The sequence below is a fragment of the Tamandua tetradactyla genome, chromosome 18 (genome assembly GCF_023851605.1).
Source record: "Tamandua tetradactyla isolate mTamTet1 chromosome 18, mTamTet1.pri, whole genome shotgun sequence".
NCBI classification, from domain to species: domain Eukaryota; kingdom Metazoa; phylum Chordata; class Mammalia; order Pilosa; family Myrmecophagidae; genus Tamandua; species Tamandua tetradactyla.
The window spans coordinates 3,051,451-3,076,706 of record NC_135344.1 but is presented as its reverse complement, the minus strand read 5'-3'; the positions used below and the strand labels follow the sequence as shown (position 1 = coordinate 3,076,706).

The 25,256-nt window shown below is 52.3% G+C and overlaps 1 protein-coding gene and 1 long non-coding RNA gene across 11 annotated transcripts in view; one reads left to right on the top strand and one right to left on the bottom strand.

Annotated features, from left to right (window-relative positions):
• Positions 1–1,586, top strand: part of ATP9B (ATPase phospholipid transporting 9B (putative)) — a 468,039-nt gene extending 466,453 nt beyond the window's left edge. For all 10 annotated transcript variants that reach the window (XM_077135187.1, XM_077135182.1, XM_077135183.1 and 7 more), the window contains 2 exons: positions 214–246; positions 1,284–1,586. In XM_077135187.1, the coding sequence (XP_076991302.1) occupies positions 214–246; positions 1,284–1,420 (170 nt within the window). In that variant the 3' untranslated portion in view covers positions 1,421–1,586. The remainder of the gene's footprint in view (positions 1–213; positions 247–1,283) is intronic.
• Positions 1,587–19,277: 17,691 nt separating this feature from the next.
• On the bottom strand, positions 19,278–24,527 carry LOC143662487 (uncharacterized). The gene is made up of 4 exons (XR_013165345.1): positions 24,440–24,527; positions 23,632–23,806; positions 22,016–22,208; positions 19,278–20,506 (listed from the first exon to the last, which is right to left on the bottom strand). It is a non-coding gene; the product is annotated as an uncharacterized LOC143662487 (long non-coding RNA).
• Positions 24,528–25,256: the final 729 nt, after the last annotated feature.

The following is a 25,256-nucleotide window of genomic DNA, read 5'->3' as shown; positions in this document are numbered from 1 at the left end:
AGTATATGCTTTTAAGTTACAGTAAATTGATTACTGTATTTCAGTTGTGTTTAAAAATTATAACACTCAATGAAATGAAGAGAGTAAAACCACAATCACAAGTGCATTTTATTTCTTTTTAATGTATTTATTTATTTGTTTGCTAACTTGAAATATCTTAATATCTCTAAATCTATCCTTTATTTTCTTTGTTCCTGTTTTGTTTTGGAACAGGTATAGGCAGAGTGTCTTTTGGAGCTTTCTTAGGTAGGTGAAGTTATTATTTCTTTTCAAAAGTATAGAAATATAGAAATTTAGCAAAACAATGTTAAGATAATTAACTGATAAAAAAATCACTAACTCATTTTGTGACATTAAAAATTTGTTTCAATTCTGTGCTTTTTCTACTTTATGAAATCCTGAGGTTGCTGCTGGCTTGCCTCTTAAGGCGTTTTGTGAGAAATCCACGAGTGTCAGGTGCTGTGGGTGTTAATTGTATAATTTGCTTAAAAGAAATGTGCACGTGTCCACGAGCTGACTGTCCCTCCCTGAAAAGGTTCTGCCCTTCAGGCATCAGTGATGGGGCCACTGGAAAACGCTTCCTGGTTTTCCACAGTAGGTGCACACCAGGCACCTGACCCTGAGGTTTTTATGACGTTCAGCTTCATCGAAACCCGCAGCTCTGAGAGGCAGACCTTTTATCCTGTCTCTGACAATAGTGTGCACTAATGGTGTAAATATCAGGGTTTTTGTTTCTCTTCTCATGAGAAATTGTGATGGTCTCATCCTTGCAGTTCAGCCTCATTGCAGTGAGTGAAGGAAAAATTCATTCCCGGGGTGATGGGTGAGCAATCCTCTGAGGTACAGGGGCCGAGGGGAGCACATGAGAACAGGCAGGAGAGTCTGCCCCCTGCCCTGCCTCCCACCCCCCAGCACTGGCTGCCGAGCCTTTAAAGAAGATGAGCCTGACGGTCCGAGTGCATCTTAGGGGAGAAGCTGTTCAACATTGCCCCCACAAAGTAGGAGCTTCAGGGCCACAGATACACCTGGTGCAAAGCCCGGCCTGCCCTTAAACAGTATTTGCTGACATTAAGCATATGAAGTCTCAGATACTTGGGTTTCACTTATCCTCTTAGGGGAAGAATTCATTTTACCTGGTGTGTAGGTGCACAGCCTGCAGTGAAGAAGCGGGCGGGTTGGAGTCAGGCCTGCTTGCAGACCCGTCCGTAAGGGTTGGCGAAGGGCTGGGGGGCAGCGCGGTGAGGAGGCTGGGGTGGCCCTGACAACCTCCTGTGTCTCCGCAGACGTTGCCTTCGTCCCCACCGTGGCCTTCCTCTGGAAGGTGTCCGCCATCACCGTGCTGAGCTGTCTCCCGCTGTACGTCCTCAAGTGTGTGACGCGCAGGCTCGCGCCGCCCAGCTACTCCAAGCTCAGCCCCTGAGGCCAGTCACCCGCCCGCCTGCCCTCTTCCTTTCAGGTCATCTCCATAGCTAGTTTACACATCGAACAGGCTGCATTTCAGCTGAAAATGAGCCTGAACTATTTCACTGTTACTGTAAAGGATTTACCTTCTTCTGATTTGAGAATTGAAAGTTTATTTAATATTCTGCAGTTTCCTGGCATTCAAATTCTTTCTTTGATGTTAAAATATAGAAAGTCATTCCTACTTAAATATAATAAAATCTAGAAACTGTAAATGTCAATGTCTGCATTTGCTACAGCTTCATTACATATAAGGAACTTGCACTGTGAACTGCGTGCAGAGGCCCCTCACCGGCCCCTCCTCTGAGCTGCCCTCCTTTGCAGCCGCTTTCTCCGTGCAGTAGGAGCTCTTTAGTGTGAATTGTACATAAAGAGCCATTTTCCTAACGCACATGAAAGCCACAGAGAGCAAGCCTGACTGCGTCTGCAAATTCCACCACAGCTGCTGATGTGCACCGTTCTTGAAAGTTAGGTAGCTATGCTCTTAAATTTCCCCTCTTTTTGATATTTATAAAATCACTCAAATTCAAAAGCCATATATGCCCTATATAAGCTTTCCTGTGGCACTTCCCTCTCTACGATGTTTCATTTACCTGAGCCCTCAGGTTGTAAAAGCGCGTGTGCACACACGTCTGGTGGCTGGCACGGTAGAAAACCCCTTTGGGGTTCTGCAGGCTATGCTGTTACCACAGGGCCCTCCTGCCCCGAGGGATGGACAGGGGCTTTCTCAGCAAACAGTTGTCAAGTAAGACGGAGAGGGATGCCGCAGGCTGGACTTAAGGCATGGTCTCCCGCACTGCACTGCTCGGTGGAGTGGGCCCCGCAGGCCCGGGGGGGGCCCCTGGGCGTGCCCTCCGCATGCACCACCGCAGCCACCCCCCCATCTCTGGCGGTCTCTTTTTCCCGGACGCCGCGCAGTCCAGGTGGACGGCCTGGGGTCTCTGTCCTTCTGTGCCAGGACAGGGGTGGGGGCTGATGGTCACTGGGAAGCCGGCCCGTAAACCTCAGGACAACACTTAGGTGCAATGTCAACTGCAGTCACGTTTATGAGCTGCAGATTAGTCGGGGTTACTTAAATGGAGTCTCAAGAAAACCAACACGTGTCAAGTCCAGATAAGGGGCTGTAAGAAAGCCGGGATGTTCTTGTTTTGGTTTTTGTTTGTTTTTTGTTTTTCGCACGGGCAGACACCGGGAATCGAAGCCAGGTCTCCGGCATGGCAGGCGAGAATTCTGCCTGCACCACGTGGCCGCCCTCCTCACTTTGTTTTGTTTAGTTTTTCTGTCAAATGAAAACAGTCTCTACCTCAGGGACCTGCTGGGCACCCCGTGAGCGGCCCCCGGGTCCCCCCAGGCTGGGACAGCTGCACTGAAGGGTGGAGGGAAGTGAGACCCCAGCGGCCTGCCCCTAGCTCAGGGGCCCCTGGTCTAAGGCTTGGAGCCCGGTCAGTCCTAGGACTCTTCTGAATGGGCTGCTGCCAAGACAGCGTGCCACCTGCCTCTGACAGGAGGCCCAGAGCAGGAGCCCGCCGGCCGCCAGGCCACGGGAGTGCGGCTTAGGGTGCTGGCCGAGCCCACAGGCCTGTGAGGTGCCCCGGGTGGGAGGAGACCGCCCTTCCCTCCCGCTGGCTGCACGCCTGTGGCTGGGAGGGGACCTAAAGGGTGCTGTGAAGGACAGCCAGCCCCTCTGAGGAGGTGCGATGTGAGCCGAGATTGGAAAATAAGGAGCCCCGAGACTCGGGGGCTGAAGGGGGCAGGTGGCAGGAAAGCAGGTGACACAGCTGCCACAGGAAATTGACAGATTTAAGTTCTTATATTAGAAAAGAAAAAAGCTCTGAAATCTGTTCTCTGAGCTTCCACTTCAGGAAGCCGGAGACAGCAGAGCAGAGCGCGCCCAAGCAAACAGGAGGCAGGAGGGAGTGAAGGCGAAGGTGGGTGCCCAGGAAAGGGGGTGCCGATGCCCAGCGGAGAAAGTAACACCAGGAGCCAGTTCCTCGGGGAAATGAATGAAATTGGTAAACTTCTGGCTGGATGAAGATAAGACAAGAACCCACCAGGTAGGGATGTGAAGAGCAACCGGCGGCCTTGTCTTCAGCTCCTGGTCTGCTGGAAGCGGCCGCAGGGTGACTGGGGGAGGGGACAGCAAAGAGGCAGGTGGCCGGGGGCTGCTGCCCGCGCGCATCTGGGGAGTCAGAATACGTCCTGGGGACCGGGGACGGGGCTCCGCAGGCCCGGAGAGGAGGAGCTGGAGTTCTCATAGAGCCAGGTGGCTGCCCCCGGGCTGGGTTGGGGCCCACGTTCGTCGGCAGAGAAGCTCTGCTTTGGAACAGCGTCCTTCTGTCCACTGATGACACGTTATGAGCCCCCACCTGCCAGTAGGGGGTGCTCAGGGCGGCCTGGAAGGGGTAGGGGGCCGCGGCCAGCCTGGGGGGCAGCTCCAAACAAGTGGGACCTGACCTGAGACCGAAGTTAGGAGTGAAATGAGGCGAGAGGAGTCCCGAGCCCTGAGGAGGGGTGGCCCCGCATGCTGAGGGCACCACCAGCCGATTCCTCTGCTTGGAGCAGAAAGTGCAGGACATGGGGTGGCGAAGTTAGACGGCCACCACCCAGCGTGGCACTACCCGCGGCGAGCATGCTGCTGGCCAACGGGAGGAGAGGCAGCAGTGCTGGCCGGGCCGGGCCGTGGGACGTGGTGCCCACAGAGCTCAGCCTTGTGCCCTGCGCGGGTCTGGAGAGGCGGGGCTGGGAGGGGCTCAGTCTGCGCAGGGACAGACGGGGGCCGGGGGCAGCAGGAGCAAGCGGTGGAAAAAGGGAACAAAGAAATACATCCGAGTGAAGTCCTGGGACTTCAGGGCAGTTTGGCTGGATATGGGGCCGCCTCGCTTTAGGGGCGTCGGGAGAGGGGGCTGGTGGTGACTGGCTCCATGTGGTGCGGCCCCTGACCCCCACGCCCGGCGCTGCCAGCACCTCCCATGGAGCCCCTCCTGGCTCCCTGACCTGACGCCCGGTGAGTACCCTTTCAGCTCACTGGGACTCGACAGCAGGGGTGTCGAGGGCCAAGGAGGGGCCCTGGAAGTGGGGGTTGGGGAGTGGGGGGGGCGGGGGATGGGTGGTTGAGGGCAGGGGGTGGGGGAGCTGGAGGCAGCGCTGGCACCGCGGGCAGAATGAGCTTCCCTCCCAGACAGGGCCCCCCTCCCCTCCAAACGCAGCTGAATACCCTGGAAAGATTTCCATGGACACCCTTCAAGCACCCTGAAGGCTGGAACTGCTGGGGGGACCTGGGACTTGAGGGAGGGATGGCCCTGCAGCCATTCTGGGATTTCTTTTTACCCCCAAAGGCCCACCCCAAATGGCCGGGGCCAAGAAACAAGAAGCACCTGCTTGCGGGCAGAAGTCCCAGGATAGGGGAGTCCCAAGCCCTGTCCCCCTGCAGGGCCCCCACCCACAGATGGAAAGATCCACAGGCCTGCCCAGCCCCACTGCTCTCCCGGGTGCTGCTGGCTGCCGAGCTCGGAGTGAGAATCCACCCCCAGCCCACCCCCAGCCCACCTGCATCAGGGGTGCCAGGAGACCCTCTGCCTAATGGCGCTGGAAGACCCTGCCTGGTGCCCCAGGCCCTCCACCCAGCACGAGGCAGCCCAGAGAGGCTCCTCACACCTCACAGGCAGCACAGCAGAGACAGGGTGGGGACCCAGAGGCAGAGGAGAGCGAAGCCACCCCAAGGAAACTAGACGAGGGCCGAGAAGCCAGCTCCCAGGAGTAACCAGAACCTTCTTACATGGTAAGCCTGCCTGCTCGCTAGTGATTTTGCTGGACCAGCAGTCTCCTAACAACATCCAAAATATCCAGGATATAGTTGTGTTTGTCTGGAGCTGCGTGCACCCCAGAAAACATGCTCTAAAATGTATCCGTCCCTGGGGGGTGGCCCGCTGCAGATCGGCCCTCACTTCAGATAAGCTGTGGTCAGGTCAGGGTGGGTCGCTGGGCTCTTCACAAACGGGGTGAGCAGAGAGGGAACCCCACACCTGAAGCCAGAGGCCGCCCCGGGAACCGCCCAGCTGTGAAACTGTGAGCTAATAAATCCCAGGGTTTAAGCTGTTTGCTTAAAACAACCCAGGAACCAGGAAAATCACAATTTGAGAAAAGACAACCAAATACTGAGATGAAATATGTTAGAATTGCCTAACAGGAATTTTAAAGCAAATATCATGAAAATAGTTAAATCAAATGAAAAAGATTGAAACTCTCAACAAAGAAATAGATTATTAGCTAATAATCTAGTAGATTATTAGAGCCAAATTGAAATTTAGAACTGAATAATTACAGAACTGAGCAATGACCAAAGCAAAGAAACTCACTAAATGCGCCTAATACACAGGCTAGAATCGTGACCACGAGGACAGAGCGATAGAATTCCCTTAATCCGAGCAATAGAGATAAAATAGATTGAAAGAAATAAATAGAGCCTAAAGGGTCTGTGTAGCAGTCGTAGAAGATCTAATTGTGCTGTGTCACCAGAGACCTAAAAAAAGAGCGGAAAGAGTGTGGGGCTAAAAAATTATTAAAAGAAATGATGATTGAAAACATCCCAAATTTGGTGAAAGACATAAACCTACATGTCCAACTAGCTGAGCAAACTCCACATAGGACAAACCTAAAGAAATCTATGCCGACATATAATTGAACTTCTAAGCAATAAAGATAAAGAAAAAATCCTGAAAGCAACCATGGAGAAGCAATGTACTCCCTTTGGGGAGATACCAGTTCAGACGACACTGAACTTCTCTTCTGAAGCCACAGCAGTCAGGAGGAGAGGAACGTTTCGGTGGCCTAAGGGTGCAAGGACGAGGGACGAAGGGGGAGCTGTGGTGTTTACATACAGTGGACAACAGAGTGGCTGCAAAAAGAAATGAAGTTGTGAGGCATGCAACTAGATGAATAAAACTTGAGCACTGTGTGCCAGAAACAAAAAGACAAATATTATCATGCCTTACGCATAAGGACTAACTATAACGTACAAACGCGGAGAACTGAAGTCGAGAGCACGGGTTATCGGGTTGGGGCCTGTTGTAAAGGGTCCTAGACTGTACTCTTACAGCAGTCACACATGTTCAGCAGTTTTAACTGTTATTTCTTAATTCTGGAATACTGAGCTATTTGTGTACAACCTGATCATTCCCCAGAGCTTCAGGTATCCATCTGGCACCTAAGATGCAGAGTTAGAGCTCTACAGCTATGAAAGTCAGTAGTACCCCATAGAGCAATTGTTTAAAAAGTTGAAAAAGGATCTGACTTTAACTAGAGATATGAATGAAGCTGATTTGGATAAGACTAAGGTAAATCAGAATACAGGGTAAAGGATGATATGGTCCATATTTTAAAACTCCAACTTCTGTGTGAGACCAAAGGAAGGGATATTTATTTTAGTGCTGAATTTATATTTTGGGTAGCACATTATCTAATCTAACTTGTGTGATCAGTTTATTTGAACACCATTATTACATAAAATCTTGAATAGGGCGTGAAATCTTGTGGGTTTGTACAGGTAAGTGTGATGCCGCAATATATCCCACAGTAATCTGGGCAGTGAGTAAAGAAATACTTGCAAAGTCCCCTTGGAGACTGGGGAGAAAAGAGGAAATAATAAACTTCCATACCTGTTTGGAATTCCTGATATTCTCACAAGCAATGGAGACAACCAATTCAATAGGCAGAGCCCTCAATCTTGGGGGTCACTCTTATGAAACTTACTCTTGCAAAAAAAAAGGCTAAGCCTACTTATAATTATGCCTAAGAGTCACCCCCAGAGAACCTCTTCTGTTGTTCAGATTTGGCCTCGCTCTCTAAGCCAACTTGGCAGGTGAACTCCAGCCCTCTCCCTACATGGGGCATGACTCCCAGGGGTGTAAATCTCCCTGGCAACATGGGACAGAAATCCCAGGATAAGCCAGGACCAGGCATCAAGGGACTGAGAAAACCTTCTTGACCAAGAGGGGAAAGAGAGAAATGAGACAAAAAAAGTGTCAATGGCTGAGATTTCAGAGTCGAGAGGTTATCCTGGAGGTTATTCTTATGCATTATATAGATATCCCCTTTTTAGTTACTTGTGTATTGGAGTGGCTGGAAGCACTTGAACTGTAGAGTTGTATTCCGGTAGCCTAGATTCTTGAAAACAATTATATAAAGATATAGCTTTTAGAGTGTGACCGTGTGATTGTGAAAACCTTATGTCTGATGCTCCTTTTGTCCAGGGTTTGAACAGATGAGTGAAAAAATAATGATACAAAATAAATAAATAATAGTGGAAGATAAAGTGTAAAAAACTGGGCAGACTGAAATACTAGCAGTCAATGAAAGGGAGGTTAAGGGGTAGGGATGTGTGAGTTATTTTCTTTTAATTTCTTTTTCTAGATTGATGCTAATGCTCTAAATATGATCATGGTGATGAATACACAACTATGTGGTATTATTATGAGCCACTGATTGTACACCATGTATGGAATGTTTGTGTGTGAAGATTTCTTAGTAAAAATACATTTTTTAAACTGATGCCAAGCAGGAATTCTATATTCAGCAAAACTGTCCTTCATGAATGTAGGCAAATTAAATTCTCAGATGTAGGAAAAGTAAGAGAATTTGTTATTAGCGTACCCACCCCTAAAGAATGCTTCAGGAAAGCGCTCCAAAAAACAAATAAAATAACAGAAGGCTTGAAACTTCAGAAAGGAAAGAAGAACAAACTTGATCAAAATAGGAATAACTGCAGCAGACTATTTGTCTCATGAGCTTCTTATGCTGTATTTGATATTTTAATAAAAAGTCATACCACTATCTAATGTTAAGCTTGATACATGCAAAATAAATATTTATATTTAAAAAGTGGAGGGGCTAGAGAAGCCTAAATTGAAGCAGGTTTTGATACCTCATTCAACGTAGTAAAACATGAGTAATGGCAGTCACAGATAAGTCACATGGTATATCATAAAGCTTAGAGCAACCACTGAGAAACCATATGAAGAAACGTACTCAAAAACTCTTAAGAACAAATCAAAATGGAACTCTAAAAATTGTTTTAGTAACCCACCAGAAGGCAAGAGAAGGGATACAGAAATGAGAAACAGGGAGCAAACAGAACATAAAATGGCAAACCTTAGCCCTAACCTATCAATAATTACTTTAAATATAAATGGGCTACATGCCCCAATTAAGACAGGGATTGTTAGAATGTGATTTTTTAAAAACCCAACTATATGCTAACTGCAAAAAACTTACTTCAAACATAATAGCATAAGTTATATTTGAAGGTAAAAGGATGGAAAAAAAACATCATGCAAACATGAGTTAAAAAAAAAAAAAGACTATCAGATAAACTAGACTTCAGAGCAAAGAAGATTCTTAAAGTGGGATATCACATGGTAAAAGAGTTGCTCCAACAAGGCCTAACAGTGTAGGCACCAATAGACGAAGCAAAAACTCAGTTGAAAGGAGAAAGAGTCAAATCCCCAATTATAGCAGGGAGTTCAACACCCCACTCTCAGCAATTGACACAAATCAGCAAAGATACAGAAACAGTGAGAAACACCATTAGCCAATAAGATTGGATCAATGTCTACAAAGCATTCCACCCAACCACAGAAGAAGGCACTTTCTTCTCCAGCACTCACGGACGGGTCTCTAAGACAGACCATATCCTCAGCCACCAGACGAACCTCACCAAATTGAACACAGTCAAAATCAAGGTTGCCTGGGCATGCTAGAAATCAGTAACAGAAAACAAGAAAAACTTCAAACACTTGGAATTAAACAACACATTTCTAAACCTATGGGTCAAAAAGGAAGTCTGAAAGGAAATAAAAATACATAGAACTGAGTGAAAATAAAAATATAGTATATAAAGATTTGTGGGATGCAACTAAAGCAGGGCTGGGAGAGAAATTCATTGCACTAAATGTTGCATTAGAAAACAGAAAGGTTACAAATTATTAGTATAAGTCCCTACCTGAAAAAAACTAGAAATAAACTCAGTGCAAAGAGAGAAATGGAAATAAAATAAAATTTTAAAAAAGCAGAGGCCAATGAAACTGAAAACAGGAAAACAATAGAGAAAATCAAAGATGAAAAAAGCTGGCTATTCAAAAAAATCAATACAATTAATAAGCCCTTAGCAAAACTGGATAGGACAAAAAGAAAAAAAAGGCACAAATCACCAATATCAAGAACAAAAATAGGGGCTGCCATTACAGATCTGCAGCCATTAAAAGGATTATTCATACTAGGAACAACTTTACACTCATAATTTGGCACCTTAGAAGAATTGGTCCAATTTCTTGAAAACCACAAACTGCCAAAATGCAACCAAGATGAAATGGATAACCTAAATAGTCCTATAACTATTAAAGAAATTTAATTAGTAATGAAAAACTTCTGAAAAAGAACTCTCCCAGCCAGGATTGACTCACTGGGGAATTTTACCAAACATCTAAAGAAGCGTTGGCACCAATTTTACACAAATCTCTTCCCGACAGTAGAAAAGGAGGGACAAATCCCAATTCATTTATGATATCATTCTGATACTAAAACCAGACAAAGACATTTAAGAAAACAAATCTACAAAGCAAATTCTTTTATGAATTTAGGACAAACAACCAAATGGGATTTATTCCAGGCATGTAAGGTCGGTCAAACATTTGAAAATCAACCAATACAATCCACAATATCCACATACCAAGGAAGAAAATTATATGATCAGATCATTTCAAATTGACTCAGAAAAAAGTATTTGACAAAATCCAACATCTATTCATTATAAAATGCTCAGGAAATTAGGAATAGAGGGGACTCCCTCAACTCAATGAAGAAAGTCTACCGAAAAATAAGGTAACTCCATACGAACGACAAAAAGCTGCCTGCTTTTCCCCTAAGCACAAAACAGGGCAAGAGTGTTGCCTCTCACCATTCTTATCCAATATGTGCTAGAAATTCCAGTGCAATGAGACAAGAAAAAAATAAAAGGCATACAAATAGGGGAAAAAATGACATGATTTTCTATGTAAAAAATCCCAAGGAATCTACAAAAAACAAAAACAAAATACCTCCTAAAACTAATAAGTGAATTCAGCAAGGTCACAGGATACAAGATCAGCACACAAAAGTCAATAGCATTTCTCTATACTAATGATAAATATGTGGAAACCAATATTAAAAACATGATACCATTTACAGAAACTATATATACAATTAGATACTTAGGTGTAACTCTAAGAAAACATGCACAGAATCTTTATGCTGAACAGCCCTGACATGCTGTTCCGTGGGCTGCTGGGACTGCTGGGTCCTTTCGGCCAGTCTGGGTCAGGGCCAAGCGCCCCACAGCCACTGGCACAAACACCCTGCCGCCTGAGTCAGACCCACGCTCGGCAGCCACTGGCCCTCCCTCCCAGGCTAGCTCTGTCGGTCTCTGAAGTGTTCTTTCAGGATGCCATGGGCACCAAAGGAAACAGAGGGGGAGATGCACACAGCCAGGGAGAGAGGTGAAGGGCAGAGAGGGTCTCAGGTGGCAAATGCAAGGACAGTCTCCAGCCAAGAGGAGAGGCTGTGACTGGTGGAGCAAGGGCCAGGGATCCTGGGAATGTCCCAGGCCTGCCATGAAGTTGCTGTGACAGTGACCCAGTAGCAGGCCAAAAGCTGTGTCTCAAAAGGAGAGCACTTATTTGGAGAGGATGGTAAGGCTTTGATCAAAAACCCTAAGAGTCTGCATTGTGATTCTCCTATAGGGGCTCCAGACAGCATCTCTATTTGCCATGGACACTTCCAGCACCACTGGATCTGCTGGATCATACGGCCTGTTCTAGTTTGCCACCTGCCAGAATGCAATATACCAGAAACAGAACGGCTTTTAAAAGGGATAATTTATTGGGTTGCAAACTTACAGTTCTTAGGCCATGAAAATGTCCCAACTAAAGCAAGGTTATAAAAATGTCCTAATTAAGGCATCAACAAGAGGTTACCTTCACTCAAGAAGGGCCCATCGATGAAGTTCAGGGTTTCTCTCTCAGCTGGAAAGGCACGTGGCAAACATGGCAATGTCTACTAGCTGTCTCTCCAGGCTTCTGGTTTCATAAAGCTCTCCCGGGGGCATTTTCCTTCTTCATCTCCAAAGGTCTCTGGTTGCATGGGCTCTGGCTCTCATCATTCTCTCGTTATGCTGAAGTTTTCTCCCAAATTCTTCCATCTTTTAAAGGATTCCAGTAGACTAATCAAAACCCTTGTGGAAAGGGTGGAGTCACATCTCTGTGGAGATAATCTAATCAAGTTTCCAAATTAAGGCGCCAATGGTTTCAATAGGGTTTAAAAGAAATGGCTGCTTCAGATGAAGGGATGTGGCTTTTCTCAGGCACGTAATTCTTTCAAACCAGCACATGGCCCAAGAGTCAGAGCAGCTTGCACAGCAGCCTGAACCTGTCGCAGAGCCTCCTCTTGTTCAGGTCCCCACTCAAAATTAGCAGCTTTTCTGGTCACTCAGTAAATGGGCTAGAGTAGCACACCTAAATGAGGCCTATCTTGTCTTTAAATCCAAAGAGACCATCTAGGCACTGTGCCTCTGTTTTGGTCCTAAGAGGGACCAGATGCAGCAACTTATCCTTCACCTTAGAAGGGATATCTCAACATGCCCCATACCACTGGACACCTAGAAATTTTACTGAGGTGGAAGGCCCCTGTATTTTTGTTGGATTTATCTCCCATCCTCTGACACGCAAATGCCTTACCAGTAAATCTAGAGTAGTTGCTACTTCTTGCTCACTAGGTCCAATCAACATGATATCATCAATATAATGGACCAGTGTGATGTCTTGTGGGAGGGAGAAACGATCAAGTCCCCAAGATTGTGAAATAGTGATGGAGAGTTGATGTACCCCTGAGGCAGGACAGTGAAGGTATACTGCTGGTCCTGCGAAATGAAAGCAAACTATTTCTATGTGGTCCTTATGGACAGATGTTGAGTCAAAAGCATTTCCCAGATCAACTGCTGCATACCAGGTACCAGGTGATGTGCTGATTTGCTCTAGCAATGGTACCACATCTAGAACAGCAGCTACAATTGGAGTCACCACCTGGTTAAGCTTACAGTAATCCACTGTCATTTTCCAAGACCCATCTGTTTTCTGCACAGGCCAAATAGGAGAGTTGAATGGGGATGTGGTGGGAATCACCATCCCTGCATCCTTCAAGTCCTTAAGAGTGGCAGTAATCTCTGTAATCCCTCCAGGAATCTGGTATTGCTTCTGATTCACTATTTTGCTAAGTAGGGGCAGTTCTAGTGGCTTCCACTTGGCCTTTCCCACCATAATAGCCCTCACTGCACGAGTTAGAGAGCCAGTGTGGGGATTCTGCCAGTTGCTGAGTATAGCTGATTCCAACTATGCATTCTGGAGCTGGGGAAATGACCACAGAATGGGTCCGGGGACCCACTGGACCCACTGTGAGATGGACCTGAGCTAAAACTCCATCAATTACCTGACCTCCATAAGCCCCCACTCTTACTGGTGCACCAGAGTGACGTTTTGGGTCTCCTGGAATTAGTGTCACTTCTGAGCCAGTATCTAATAATCCCTGAAATAAATGATCATTTTCTTTTCCCTAATGCACAGTCACCCTGGTAAAAGGCCGTAGGTCTCCTTGGGTTAGGCTGGGAGGAAGGTTAACAGTGTAAATTTTGGGTAGTGTAACAGGGTCATTCCCCAAGGGTACCTGGCCCTCCCCTCATCCAAGGGACTCTGGGTCTGTAAACTGTCTCAAGTCTGGGAATTGATTAAGGGGCCATGATTCTTTGTTTTTGTAATTCAAGTTAGACTTCTATTCACTTGACCTGGAATTCTTCTGCTTAAACACCTCAAACAAGAATTTAGTAGACTGCCCATCTATTGTATTTCTAGGTACCCCATGATCTACTAGCCAATGTCACAAGTCTCTGCAAGTCACATTATTTTGCCTGCTGCTTTGAGTCTGCTGTCCATTATGGTGGCCACGTCCACCTTGTCTATGGTGGTTAACTGTCTCCACCTGGCTCCTGCCAACTCGGGATCTGGTCATCACAAATCTGTTTAAGGATTCCAGCTCAGTGACAGCTGAATATCTTACCTTAGAGAAATGCGACTTCAGAGCTCTTCAGGGTGATGGAGCTAGTCTCATGAATTTATTTCTCAAGGTTGTAGTGAAAGCTGTGTCCTCTGGGCATCCTGGGGTGTGTGAGCAGGTCTTCCATAATAAATTCACTCTAACATTCCAATCTCTCTAAGCCTCTGGGTCCCTCATCTACATTATACCAGGGCAGTTCTGGCATTTCCACCTCAGGTAATGTCGGTCACCTTTTGATCCATTTTTCAGACAACCGTCTAAACAAACTATTAATATCTTTTCTAACCCCTCGAGCTATAACAATGTATGTAGAATCTCTGCTTAGTGGGCCCATATCAATAAATTCAGCTTGATCCAACTTTATATTTCTTTCACCATCATCCCGCACGCTTAAGAGCCATTCCCACACCTGATTTCTGTCTGTACAGATCGGAAAACTCATGCAGTCCTTTGGGTACAGCACACCTCCTCAGGACACACCTTGTATCTCACCTTTGGAGCCTGTTGGGACATTACTCTAGTTATAGGACTGAAAGAAATGAGGGGTGGTGGGGGTGGGTCATGAAAAGAAATACAAGTGTCCTTCAAGTCAATTATCTCAGGGCGTTCTGTTGCAGTTTCGTCTGGTGAAACAAGATCAGACTCTCCAGGTAGAGGAGTGAGGGCTGTTCCCCTGGGGAGGTGGTTACAGGGCTAGCAGGCACTGAAGGGTTAATCTCTTCAAGTGATGGTTGAATGGCAGAGTCCTCCGGGTGGACTCAGGTGGGGAAGCTGTTTCTTCAAGGCAAGGTGGACAAGGGTGGCTCCTTCCTCAGGGCCGTCCATTACAGGTGTCTCCAGAAAAGACTCAGCAGATTCTCGGGCTCCCATCTCCCCACAGCCTTCAACCCATACGTCCGGATCCCAAGTCTCAGGATCCCCTTCTTTTCCAACCACCCCCTCACTTTAACAGCAGACACCCTGCAAGTTCGAGAATTTACTTTACGCTGTAAATCTGTTACTGGAACAGTGAGACTCTGCGTGTGGTTTTCAGAGCTCTTAAGTCTGCAGCCATGGAAGTAAGATTTTCCTTCAGGCACGCAGAGACTTTTACATCTCTCATACGGGTAAGCACAAATGAGCCTTCCGCTCATGCCTGTCTTTTGGAACTGTGTTCAGTGTAGCTAGGAACAACCAGCCAACATCATTACCTCTAACTCCTCAAAACTGTGTTAAAGTGTCAAAAACCCTGTCACCCAGAGCCTTGCCTCACAAAAGTGTATAGTTAGCAGAATCAAATGGTGGCCGTTTGTGCATCTCTATTGCCACCCGCGCCGTGGACTGTCAGTGCCATCTCGATGGATGGAGACAGAGTCATCAGTGTCTCTCAGTCTAGTCCGAGTAGAAAACCACTTGTAAAAACCCATTTTTAGGACTCCGTTTCTCAAGAACCACTCCTGGTACCAAGCTGTGTTAGTCAGGGTTCTCGAAAGAAACAGAACCACCAGGAGAGATCTGTGAAGATGAGGTTTATAAAAGGGTCTCACGCAACCATGCAGACACAAAAGTCCAAAATCCGTAGGGCAGGCCACGAGTGGCAGCTCCAGTGAAGGTCCTCAACGAACTCCCAGTAGAGGCTGGCCGAGGCTGAAAGGCTCCTTCCTCTCTCCTGAATCCTCCTTAAAAGCTTTTGGGTGATTAGATTAAGATCACTCATTGCAGAAGACACTTCCCTTGGCCGAGTGCAGATGTCATCAGCCTTGGATGCACTCAACGTGCTCCTGATTTACGTCCATGACATGTCCTCTCAGCCACAGACAGGCCAGTGTTTGCCCGACCAGATGACCGGGTACCACTGCCTGGCGAGGCTGACACGTGGACCTGACCATCCCACCCTCTCTGCCCCTCTACCTGCCTTTCTCTACCCCCTCTGCCCCCTCTACCCCCATCTATTTCCTCTCTGTCCCCCTCTGTCCCCTTCTCTGTCCCCCTCTGCACCCCTCTACCCCCTCTAAGCCCCTATTCCCCTCTGCTCCCTTCTGTGCCCCCCTCTGAACCCGTCTGTCCTCCTCTGTGTCCCTCTCTTCCCCTCTGTGTCCCCCTCCCTGTCCCTCTCTGCCCCCCTGTATCACCCTCTAACTCCCTCTAGGCCCCCTACCCCCTTTAGCCCTCCCTCTGCTCCCCTCTGCCCCCTCTATCTCCTGGCTGTCCCCCCTCGTACCCCTCTGTGTCCCGCTGCCTGTGTGTCCACTTCCAGATGTGAGCCTTGCAGCACCTCCAGCCAGGCTCTTCCAGGATGCCCTCCTCTGTCCCAAGGACCCAGGTGCTTCCCATCCGTGGCTCCCTGTGTGGCCTCATCATTCGTGACCTTGGCACGCTTGCGGGGCACGATCTGGGGCCTGGGGGCACATCCCTGCGGGCAGAGCCGTGCGTGTGCCCAGGGCAGTGGGAGGAGGTGGTGCAGTCACTGCCCTGTGTCCAGCTTCCCCAGAATCAGTCTCTCCGGCCGGGTGCAGCACCTTTGGGACTCCTGTGGCGTCTGCTCTCTTCAGCCCTTCACGCGGGGCGGCGGCTGTCGTCCCCTTTGGCTCCACGGGAGACCCCTGTCATGTCAGAGGACTCCAGAAGGTGGTGCTGGAGGCACGCGCTGCGTCCCGGGCGCGCGGGCTGTCCTAGGGATCCTGCGCCCTGCGTTGCTCCGTGTCATGTTCCCCGCAAGCCAGGCGCTCGCTTTCACCCACGCGAGTGACTCCACTTCTCCCCGAGATGCGCAGGCCCCAGGCCCGTGCGGCTGCGGGGCGGGGCGGGGCGGGGCCCAACGCCTCGGGCCCTCCAGCCCCGCGCTCTGCCGCCCTCCCCGCAGCCCGCAGCCCGCACGCGGTCCTGAGTCGCAGAGCCGCTGCTGCCGAGCTGAGAGTAGAGGAAACGCGGCAGCCTCGGGGGATCAGCGTCCTCCTCGTGGGCGCCCGGACACAGGCCGCGGCGAAGGTCCGGCCACGGGGACGCCGCTGCCATCGCGGAAATGCTTGAAGCGGGTGCCCAGCGCTTGGGGTCCCCGGAAAATCTGAACAGAAACCTGGAATTGCCAAGGTTTTGGTTCCATCTTATCGATGGAGAGAGCGACGCCCCCGGAGCAGGCCGGACGGCCCCTGCGCCCCAGGGCTTCGACAGGGCGGGGCAGGAGGAGCGGAGCGCACGGGGGTCACTGCGCCTGGACATGTCACCGCGAGTGGACGCCCTCACTACCCCCGTGCGGGAGGACATGTGGCCTCTCGTCCTTTCCGCCTGCCAGTCGCCCACCCTTTCCCAGCCCGTGTCCACTCCAGGTGGCCTCGCACCCACTGCATCCCAGCACCCGATTCTCTGTCCCTGCCCCGTGGCCTGGGCGCAGTGGACAGGGTGCTCCTCCCACGTCCCCAGCACACCTGGAGGATGACCAGGCTGCCAGGGCTGGAACCGGAGCTGCCCCAGCACAAGACGGGGAAGGGGGTTGGGGGGGAATCTGAGAAATCCTCCGGAGCTGGGGGGTGGGGCGTCCACACAGCACATTCAGTGGCGGAAGTCACAGCCCTTGTGTGCTGGTTCCCCACGGTCAGCTCCCCCCGCTGCCACCCGAGTGCAGGCCTGGAGGGGGCCGGGCCGCAGGCTGGGGGCTCCCGCGGAGGTGGGGGTCCTGGGACAGTCCAGGGAAGGGCCGCCCGGCCGCGGGGGCGTGGCTCCGTGTGTGGAGGGTTCGCTTCTGTCACTGGGGTCCCCTCCATACCCCCAGAGCCCACCGCGAGACCAGGAGGATGCCCCTGCTGCGGCCATCGCCGCTTCTCCACGGGCGGCTGAATACGAAGAATCCGGAAGGTCAGAGGAAGCCAAAGCCTGGGGGGCCTGGGGGCCATTTCCAGGTACTTCCCCTCCCAGGGCTGCCCTGAAGACCCCCGGCACCCCCTGGGTCAGCCCGGCCTCCTGCCCCCCAGCTCTCCAGGCCAAGTTGGGCTGGGCTAGGGGCTCCCAGGCCACCAGACGGGCCCACCCTGAGCCCTGCTGCCCCCGCCCGCCTAGGCCCATCCGCCCGGCTGCGCAGCCCCTCCCTCAGGTGCCCTGGGCTGTGTGCACTGGGGGGGGGGGGGGGGAGGGGGCAGGTGGGGGAGGGGGAGAGAGCACATGCACTCCACTGTGGGTGCCTGTCAAGGCCAGCAGCCACTGTTTCGTATGGCACAGGCACCCCTGGCCCTCAGGCAGGGTGGTCCTGGGGGGCTCACCTCTTGCAGCCAGCTTGCCCAGTGGCGCCCCATCCTCTCTGCGATGAGGAGGCCCAGCAGGTCGCTGTTGGGGCTGAGCCACAGCTGAAGGCACCTCCGGGCTGCACCTTCCTTCTCCTTGTGGGGTTAGGAGCACACGGGCTCACTGAGCTGGGGTCCCCAGGCCTGGATGAGGGAAGAGGTGACCAGGGGCCCCCGGTGTGCGAGCTGGCTGCAGTGCCCGAGCCCTGCTCAGAGCCCCCTGCTTCTCACCTGTGCCAAGCCTCCTTGACTCCAGAACAGAGCCCTGGGGGTTGTCCCAGGAGGTCAAGTGACCAAGGAGTTCTTCCCAGCCAAGCGAGAGGGCTGGGCAGGCGGGCAGGAGTGCTGTCAGTGTGTGCCTGTGCCCAGTGAGCAGGTGTGAGTGTGCCCAGCAGGCAAGTGTGTGCCAGGTGTGCATGTGTGTGTCTGCAGTGGGCATGTGTGCCCAGCAGGTGCCTGGCCAGGGTGTGGGTGTGTGTGGTGGGCAGATGTTCACGTGCATGGTGGGTGCGTGCGTGGTGGCCAGGTGTGTGTGTGCATGGTAGATGGGCACGCGCACGGTGGCCCGATGTGTGTGTGCACGTGGTGGGCCGGTGGGCCTGTGTTGCCGCTTGGTCAGCTCAGGCCCCCGGCGGCCACTGGACAGGACAATGGTGAAGGAAGACGCAGGCGAACTCAGAGTCGCGAGCTAGGAGTGGCGGGCTCACATCATCACACTTTGGCAAAAAGCCCCTTCCTGTTTCTATGAAGAGAAAAAGGCTCTTTACCCGTTATGAAAAGGCTCCAAAGTCTTCTTGGACTTCCAGCAGTCCCCGCACAGCACCTTGATGAGTTAAGTATAAATGAATCAGAAACATATGGATTAAATTTCCCTTGAAATTCACTCCAGCTCAAAAATTAATGTAAAAAGTGCCTGGCAAAACTTGTTTAGAGCCTTATTGAACCGAAACACCAGGGGTTCTGCTGGGGTCCGCTTCTCTGGGCTAGGTGCTGGGGACACTGGGCGGGCGTTGCCCAGGCTGAGAGCCACCCGATGGCCCAGGAACAGCATGCCAGGCGGGAGGGATGAAAGCAGCCCCGTGTTTTTTTAATAGAAAAGAATGGCCATGCTTTCTAGGGCTGGGAACAAAAATGGCTCACCTTGGGTTGCTGCCCAAGTTTGGGAAAGCAACCAGTTTAAAGAAAAAGTTACAATGTGGCCATTAGAAAATATATTATTTTATTTGCAAGGGGAAAGCACCAGTGAGTTCACAGTTGGAGACCCCAAATCTTGCCAGAATGAAAACAGTGTAATGTCCACACCAGTGGGCAAGAATCTGGCGACAAGAGCTCACCACCTCTGCCTTGGGAAGGGCTTGAGGGGGCCACCCTGGGTGCAGGGTTGGGAGTGCTCGGTGGCCGCCACATTGTGGCCTGGGAAGTATCCAGACAGAGAAGCCCAAAAAGCAAAGTGGCATTTGCGTTGGCATTTGCGTTGGTTCCCAACTTCCTAAAAGTAAAGCTGGCCAAAGGATAGTTAAATTCCCGGGAACCTGCGGTTGCCTGGGGCTTGTTTCCAGCCAGGACTGTGCCTATTCCATGTGGGTCGGGGCAGTGGGGTGCACTGGGGGCTCCCCGTTATTGCCATAGGGTTCTGCAACGATGGAGTGATTTGGGGCAGCATTTGAAAGAGGCTGTGGGGAGAATGGCTGCATGAAATTTATAAACCTGTCTCTTTGCTCTATTTTCTTTAATTGCTTGGCAATGTAGAGAGTTTGGTCAGAATGCATTTTGAAGATTTTACTTGAAAAGTATTTTTCTTCATCAATCAAATCACATTATCAAAATATGGTAAGAATAATTCAAACGTGCATTTCACAGCTCACCTCTCTCAGGCAGCATTTGAGCATTTCTCCAGTTTTAGTCTTTCTAAAGGATTGTTTTCTTCCTTTGCACTTAGCTGTGCCAAGACTTGACATTTATGACTCAATTCCCACCGGTTCCTGGAGCAGCGAATCGTACTGGACACCTCTTAAGCGCAGCGCCAAGTTTGCTCCGCGAACAGCAAGGAAGGGGACAGCTTCACGCCACGACCTCCGGCCGGGCGCGGGGGGTGCCATGCAGAGGGGTGGAGGCAGCGTGTCCTTCCAGGTAGGCCCCATCACCGTGGTTTACAAAGGAGGAAACTGAGGCACCGGTGGGCATCCTGCCAGCGGTCACATGCCCTCCGGCTCAGGCCCTCAGCGGTGGCACTGGTTGTCATCTGCCTCTTGACTTTGTTCAGGGAATTTTTTCTGGTGCTGAAATGTTTTTATTGGCTGCACCTGAAGTTGTCACCTCCCGAAGGTGACAGACACAGAAGTGGGCTCCGTCAGTCCTGCCTGCCCTGGACCGCGCCCTCCCCCACACCAGCTTCAGCCCAGACCCCTTCTTCCACGCTGGCTTCAGTGGTACTAGGGCACGGGTTTTCGCAGTTGTGAAAGGACACATCTCCGACATGGGACACCCGGGAGATGGAGAAGAAAAAATAAAAAGAAAAGCTCCATAACTCCACCACCCCCACACTTGCACTGGCCCTTGTCCTTCGAGTCTTCTTGTATTTCGTTGCTCAGCTTTATGGGGCAGTGATCGCCGGAATCTCCAAAGCTGTCTGGATGGCCCCTCTTTCTTTGGCTTCAGGCCTTTTTTGGGAGTGGGCAGAGGACCAGCCATAAGTATTGGGGAGCACGGAGGAATCTTTTGCCCATTGCTAGACTCGGCCCCCTCCTCTGTGCCCACCTCCTCTGTGCCCCCTCCTCCTCTGTGCCCCGTTCCTCTGTGCCCCCTCCTCCTCTGTACCCCGTTCCTCTGTGCCCCCTCCTCCTCTGTGCCCACCTCCTCTGTGCCCCCCTTCTCCTCTGTGCCCCCCTCCTCTGTGCCCCCCTCCTCTGTACTCCCTTCCTCTGTGCCCCCTCCTCCTCTGTGCCCCCCTGCTCTGTGCCCCTTTCTCCTCTGTGCCCCCTCCTCCTCTGTGCCCCCCTTCTCCTCTGTGCCCCCCTCCTCTGTGCCCCCCTCCTCTGTGCCCCCTCCTCCTCTGTGCCCCCTCCTCTGTGCCCCCCTCCTCCTCTGTGCCCCCCTCCTCTGTGCCCCCTCCTCCTCTGTGCCCCTCCTCCTCTGTGCCCCTCCTCCTCTGTGCCCCCCTCCTCTGTACCCCCTTCCTCTGTGCCCCCTCCTCCTCTGTGCCCACCTCCTCTGTGCCCCCCCTCCTCTGTGCCCCCCTCCTCTGCACCCCCTTCCTCTGTGCCCCCCTCCTCTGTGCCCCCTTCTCCTCTGTGCCCCCCTCCTCTGTGCCCCCCCTCCTCTGTGCCCCCTCCTCCTCTGTGCCCCCCTCCTCTGTGCCCCCTCCTCCTCTGTGCCCCTCCTCCTCTGTGCCCCTCCTCTGTACCCCCTTCCTCTGTGCCCCCTCCTCCTCTGTGCCCACCTCCTCTGTGCCCCCCCTCCTCTGCACCCCCTTCCTCTGTGCCCCCCTCCTCTGTGCCCCCTCCTCCTCTGTGCCCCCCTCCTCTTGGCCCAGGGAGCTCAGGAGGCCCACAGCGGATGGGGAGGTACTCGCCGTGTATATGCACTGTGCCGCTGTGGTCGCCACCCGGGGACCCCACAGCCTCCTGCCTCCTTCTTCTTAAGCAGAAGCCCCACAGGCCCTGGATGGGGTCTTGAGAGGACCCCTGGCATGGGGCCAGCCCCGGATGTCGTGTGGGCACCTGGCTCCAATACAGGGCTGGGATGCGGCCTCACCTGTCCATGCTTCATTCCTGTGTGCACTCACTCACACGGGCACTCACTCACTAACATGTGCACTCACATGCGCATTCATTCTCATATGTACATTCACTCACATGTGCACTCACTTATATGTGCACTCACTTATGTGTGCATTCACTGGTTATGTGCACTCACTTATGTGTGCATTTGCACTAACTTATGTGTGCATTTAACTTGTGCATTCAGTCACTCATATGCATTCGCTTGCATGTGCATTCATTCACTTATGTGTGCACTCGTGTACATTCACTCATGTGCATTCAGTTGCTCATGTGTGCATTCACTTGCTCACATGTGCATTTGCTCACATGTGCATTTACTCACATGTGCACTCTCTCATGTGCATTCAATTCATTCCCATGTGTGCGTTTACTCATATGTGTACTCACTCACTCATGGGTGCATCCACCTCTCCTTGCGCAGCATGTCCTGAGGCTTTCCATGCAGAGGGAAGGAAGGAAGGAACAGGAGGCTCCTCCAGCCACAGCCAGGTCCGTCAGAAGCCCCTGAGCAGAGGTGGCTGTGCTGGGTGAGAAGGGCCATCCCAGGGTCCGTGTCATGTTCACTGGCGGGAGCTGCAACCTGGAAGGAGTGTCTTGGTGGGCCCGAAATGGAGAGCCTGAGGCCCCTGCAGGGTCCTTGGATGGAGAGCAGCGTGGATGTCTCCATGGCCATGGGGAGGCGTGGAGAAGCGGAGGAATGCTGTTCTGGGAGGACATGCCTTAGACAACAGAATTTACTGAGCAAGTGGTAGACGCCAATCACTGATGGGCACTGTGCTGCTTCCCTTAATCCTCATGGCAACTCCACGGGCTCCCGTAGGGTGTACGGTGAGGTCTCGGGTGGTCTTCGGGTCCCTCTTTCAACTAGCACCCTTGTGGGCATGGCGGGGGTGGCAAAGGCTTGGCAAGGACAACCCACGTGCTGGGGTCACGGACTGGGGAGGCAGGTGTTTGGGGTAGAATTGTGTCTCCCTAACAGATATGCTCAAATCCTATTCCTGGCACCTGTGAATGAGACCCTGTGCTGAAATGGGGTCACTGCCGCTGCCACAGAGTGAAGACCAGCCCGTCTTAGACCATATCAGATAGGCCTGACGCCCCTGGGCTCCTTACTAGCAGAGGGAAATTTGGACACAGACGCGCAGACCCAGAGGACAAGGCTGTTGGAAGACAGAGGCTGTGGCAGGAGTGATGCAGCTACAAGAAGCACCTGGAGCCACCAGAAGCCAGCAGAGGCAGGAAGGTGCCTCTCCGCCCGGAGGGACCGGGGCCCGCCCCCTCCTGGATTTTGGTCTTTGGGCCTCCAGAGTAGCCAGGGAATAAGTGTCTGCTGTTTTAAACCACCCCGTGGGCAGCCTGAAAGGGTTCTGGGTGCTGGGTGCAAGGTGGGAATTCAGCCTGAAATGCTAGCTCTTGGATGGGGGGTGAGGGAAGCCAGGCTGGGGTGGGGAGGTGGGCTGGACGAGGGCCAGGCCGAGGGAGGGGAGAGGGATTGGAGGAAGGCTCCAGAAGTCCAGTGAGCAGTCAACACTGACAGATGGGGTGGGGGATGTGACTCCAGAAGGGGCACTGTGACGGGGTTCCTGGGTGGGCACCCAGCAGGAATAACCCTAACCCTAACCCTAACCCTAACCCACAGCGACCCTGAGGCCCTGAGAGAGTGGGTGGGAGAGGGGAGGCCAGTGATGGAAGCTCTGAGTGTGTAGACGTGGTGATGGTTTATGGGGTGGATGGGTGGGCTGGAGCAGAGGTAGGTCCCCTGGAGAGGGCCTGTGCAGCATTCTGGGTGAGAGGGCATGGATTAAAAAGATGCTTGACAAGTAAGAGCTCAGGGTAGATGCTCTGAACTCTCATGTTCATGGAGCTCCAAGACCAACTTCACCTTCAAAAGGAAGTTCTGGACATATGGGTGAGGGTGTCTCCGGAGACCCTCTGCGCCCTCCCCAGGCGTGGGGCTCACACTGGCTTCTTACAGTGAAGCCCTGTAGGGCAAAGTAACTCACCTTCTCCACAACTCTGGTTCCTAGTTGAGTCTGGATCTCTGCGAAACGCTCATTTCCTCAGTGCATCTCCTGGCATCTCTGGGGAGCCTCCGAGCTGCTGCTGTGAGGACAGGAGACGCTTCCAGGCAGGGCACGGGGCTCGCACTTGGAGGAGTGGGGAGACACTGAAGTCTTCCTAAAGGGGGACATTCAAAAGTCAGCATTGCTGTGGTTGAGAAAAGCATCCACACAAAACTCCAATGTTGTATGTGATTTTTGTGAGCAAGCGGCAGCACCTGGGCCCACTGCTTGGAGAGTGGGGGTCGGGACACAGCTGGGGGGACGGAGTTCTCAGCGGGACCCCCCCAGACCCCCGGGCTGCCAGGGCTGCGACAAGTGTGTGCAGAGGCCGCTGGGCCCCAGGACAGAGCAGCAAGCGGCAGACAGCGCCAGGGCCCCTGGCCTTGGACACCGGACCCCTGACCTGGGGGCTCTCCTGTCAGCCAGGCTGTATCCTGCGACGGAGCCTGCCCCCACAGGCACTGACCAGGGCGCCCGGCTCACTCTGGCTCAGGAGACGGAAGCAGCGGCACCCAGAGTCCCTAGAAGATACCTGGCAGGGCGGACGCTACCCACGGCCGCAGCGTCCACCGGGACACTTAAAATGGCAAGCATCAGTGGGGGTATTTGCCCCAATAATCCGCAGAAACAACAGTAATCTAAAAATAGTCTTGTTTTCTGTCCTAAGCTCCTTTTAACTTTGTTAGTCATCACCAATTCCCAAAATAAAATCCGGGAGCGTCTCTCCTAGGAGCGGCCGTAAACAAACCTCAGGAGGATGCGGGAGGCCGAGGAAAGGTGCGGGGTAGCGCCCCGGAGCGCCGTGGCCCCCAGGCAGGGCAGGGCCGCGGCCCGAGGTGGCCGGAGGGAGCCGGGGCGGCAGCCACGGGCCTGGGAGCTGTGCGCTGCACCGCGCCGCCTCCTCCCTGGCTGGAGCCCGGCCACCGTGGCCCCGGCAACGGCATTAAACAGAGGGAAACAGACGGGGATTCCGTCACGGGGGAGGCCGAGGGGAGCAGTGAAAGCAGACAGGAAAAGGGAGCTTTGGGCTGGGTTGAAAAAGCTATTTATTGAAGAAGGAGGAGGCGGCGGCGGAGCAGAGGCGGCGGCGGCCAAGCGCTCCTGCTCCCTCCCTGGCCGGGCCTCTCCCAAGCCAGGGGCGCCCGGGCCGGGCGGGGCGGCTGGGATCTGCGAGCACCGCAGCGCTGGGGGCGGGGGCAGGCGCGCGCTGGTGATTGTGTGCGCGCGTGTGTCTGTGTGTGTGTGATTTCATACGACTCGCCAGACCGCCCCCAGCCCCAGGAGCCGCTCCTCACTCCTCCACACACACACACTCACGCACACATGCGTTCACACACTCACACTCAAACACAGTGACACCTACTCACACTCATACACAGACACACTCAGATACAGTCACACCTACTCACACTCATATACAAACTCTCAGAGACGCAGTCACACCTACTCACACATACACAGACACACAGACACACACACTCAGACGCAGTCACACCTACTCACACACGCACACATCCGGATGCGCGACCCTTCCCTGGATTCACTCCTTAGGTCTGGTCCTTGCA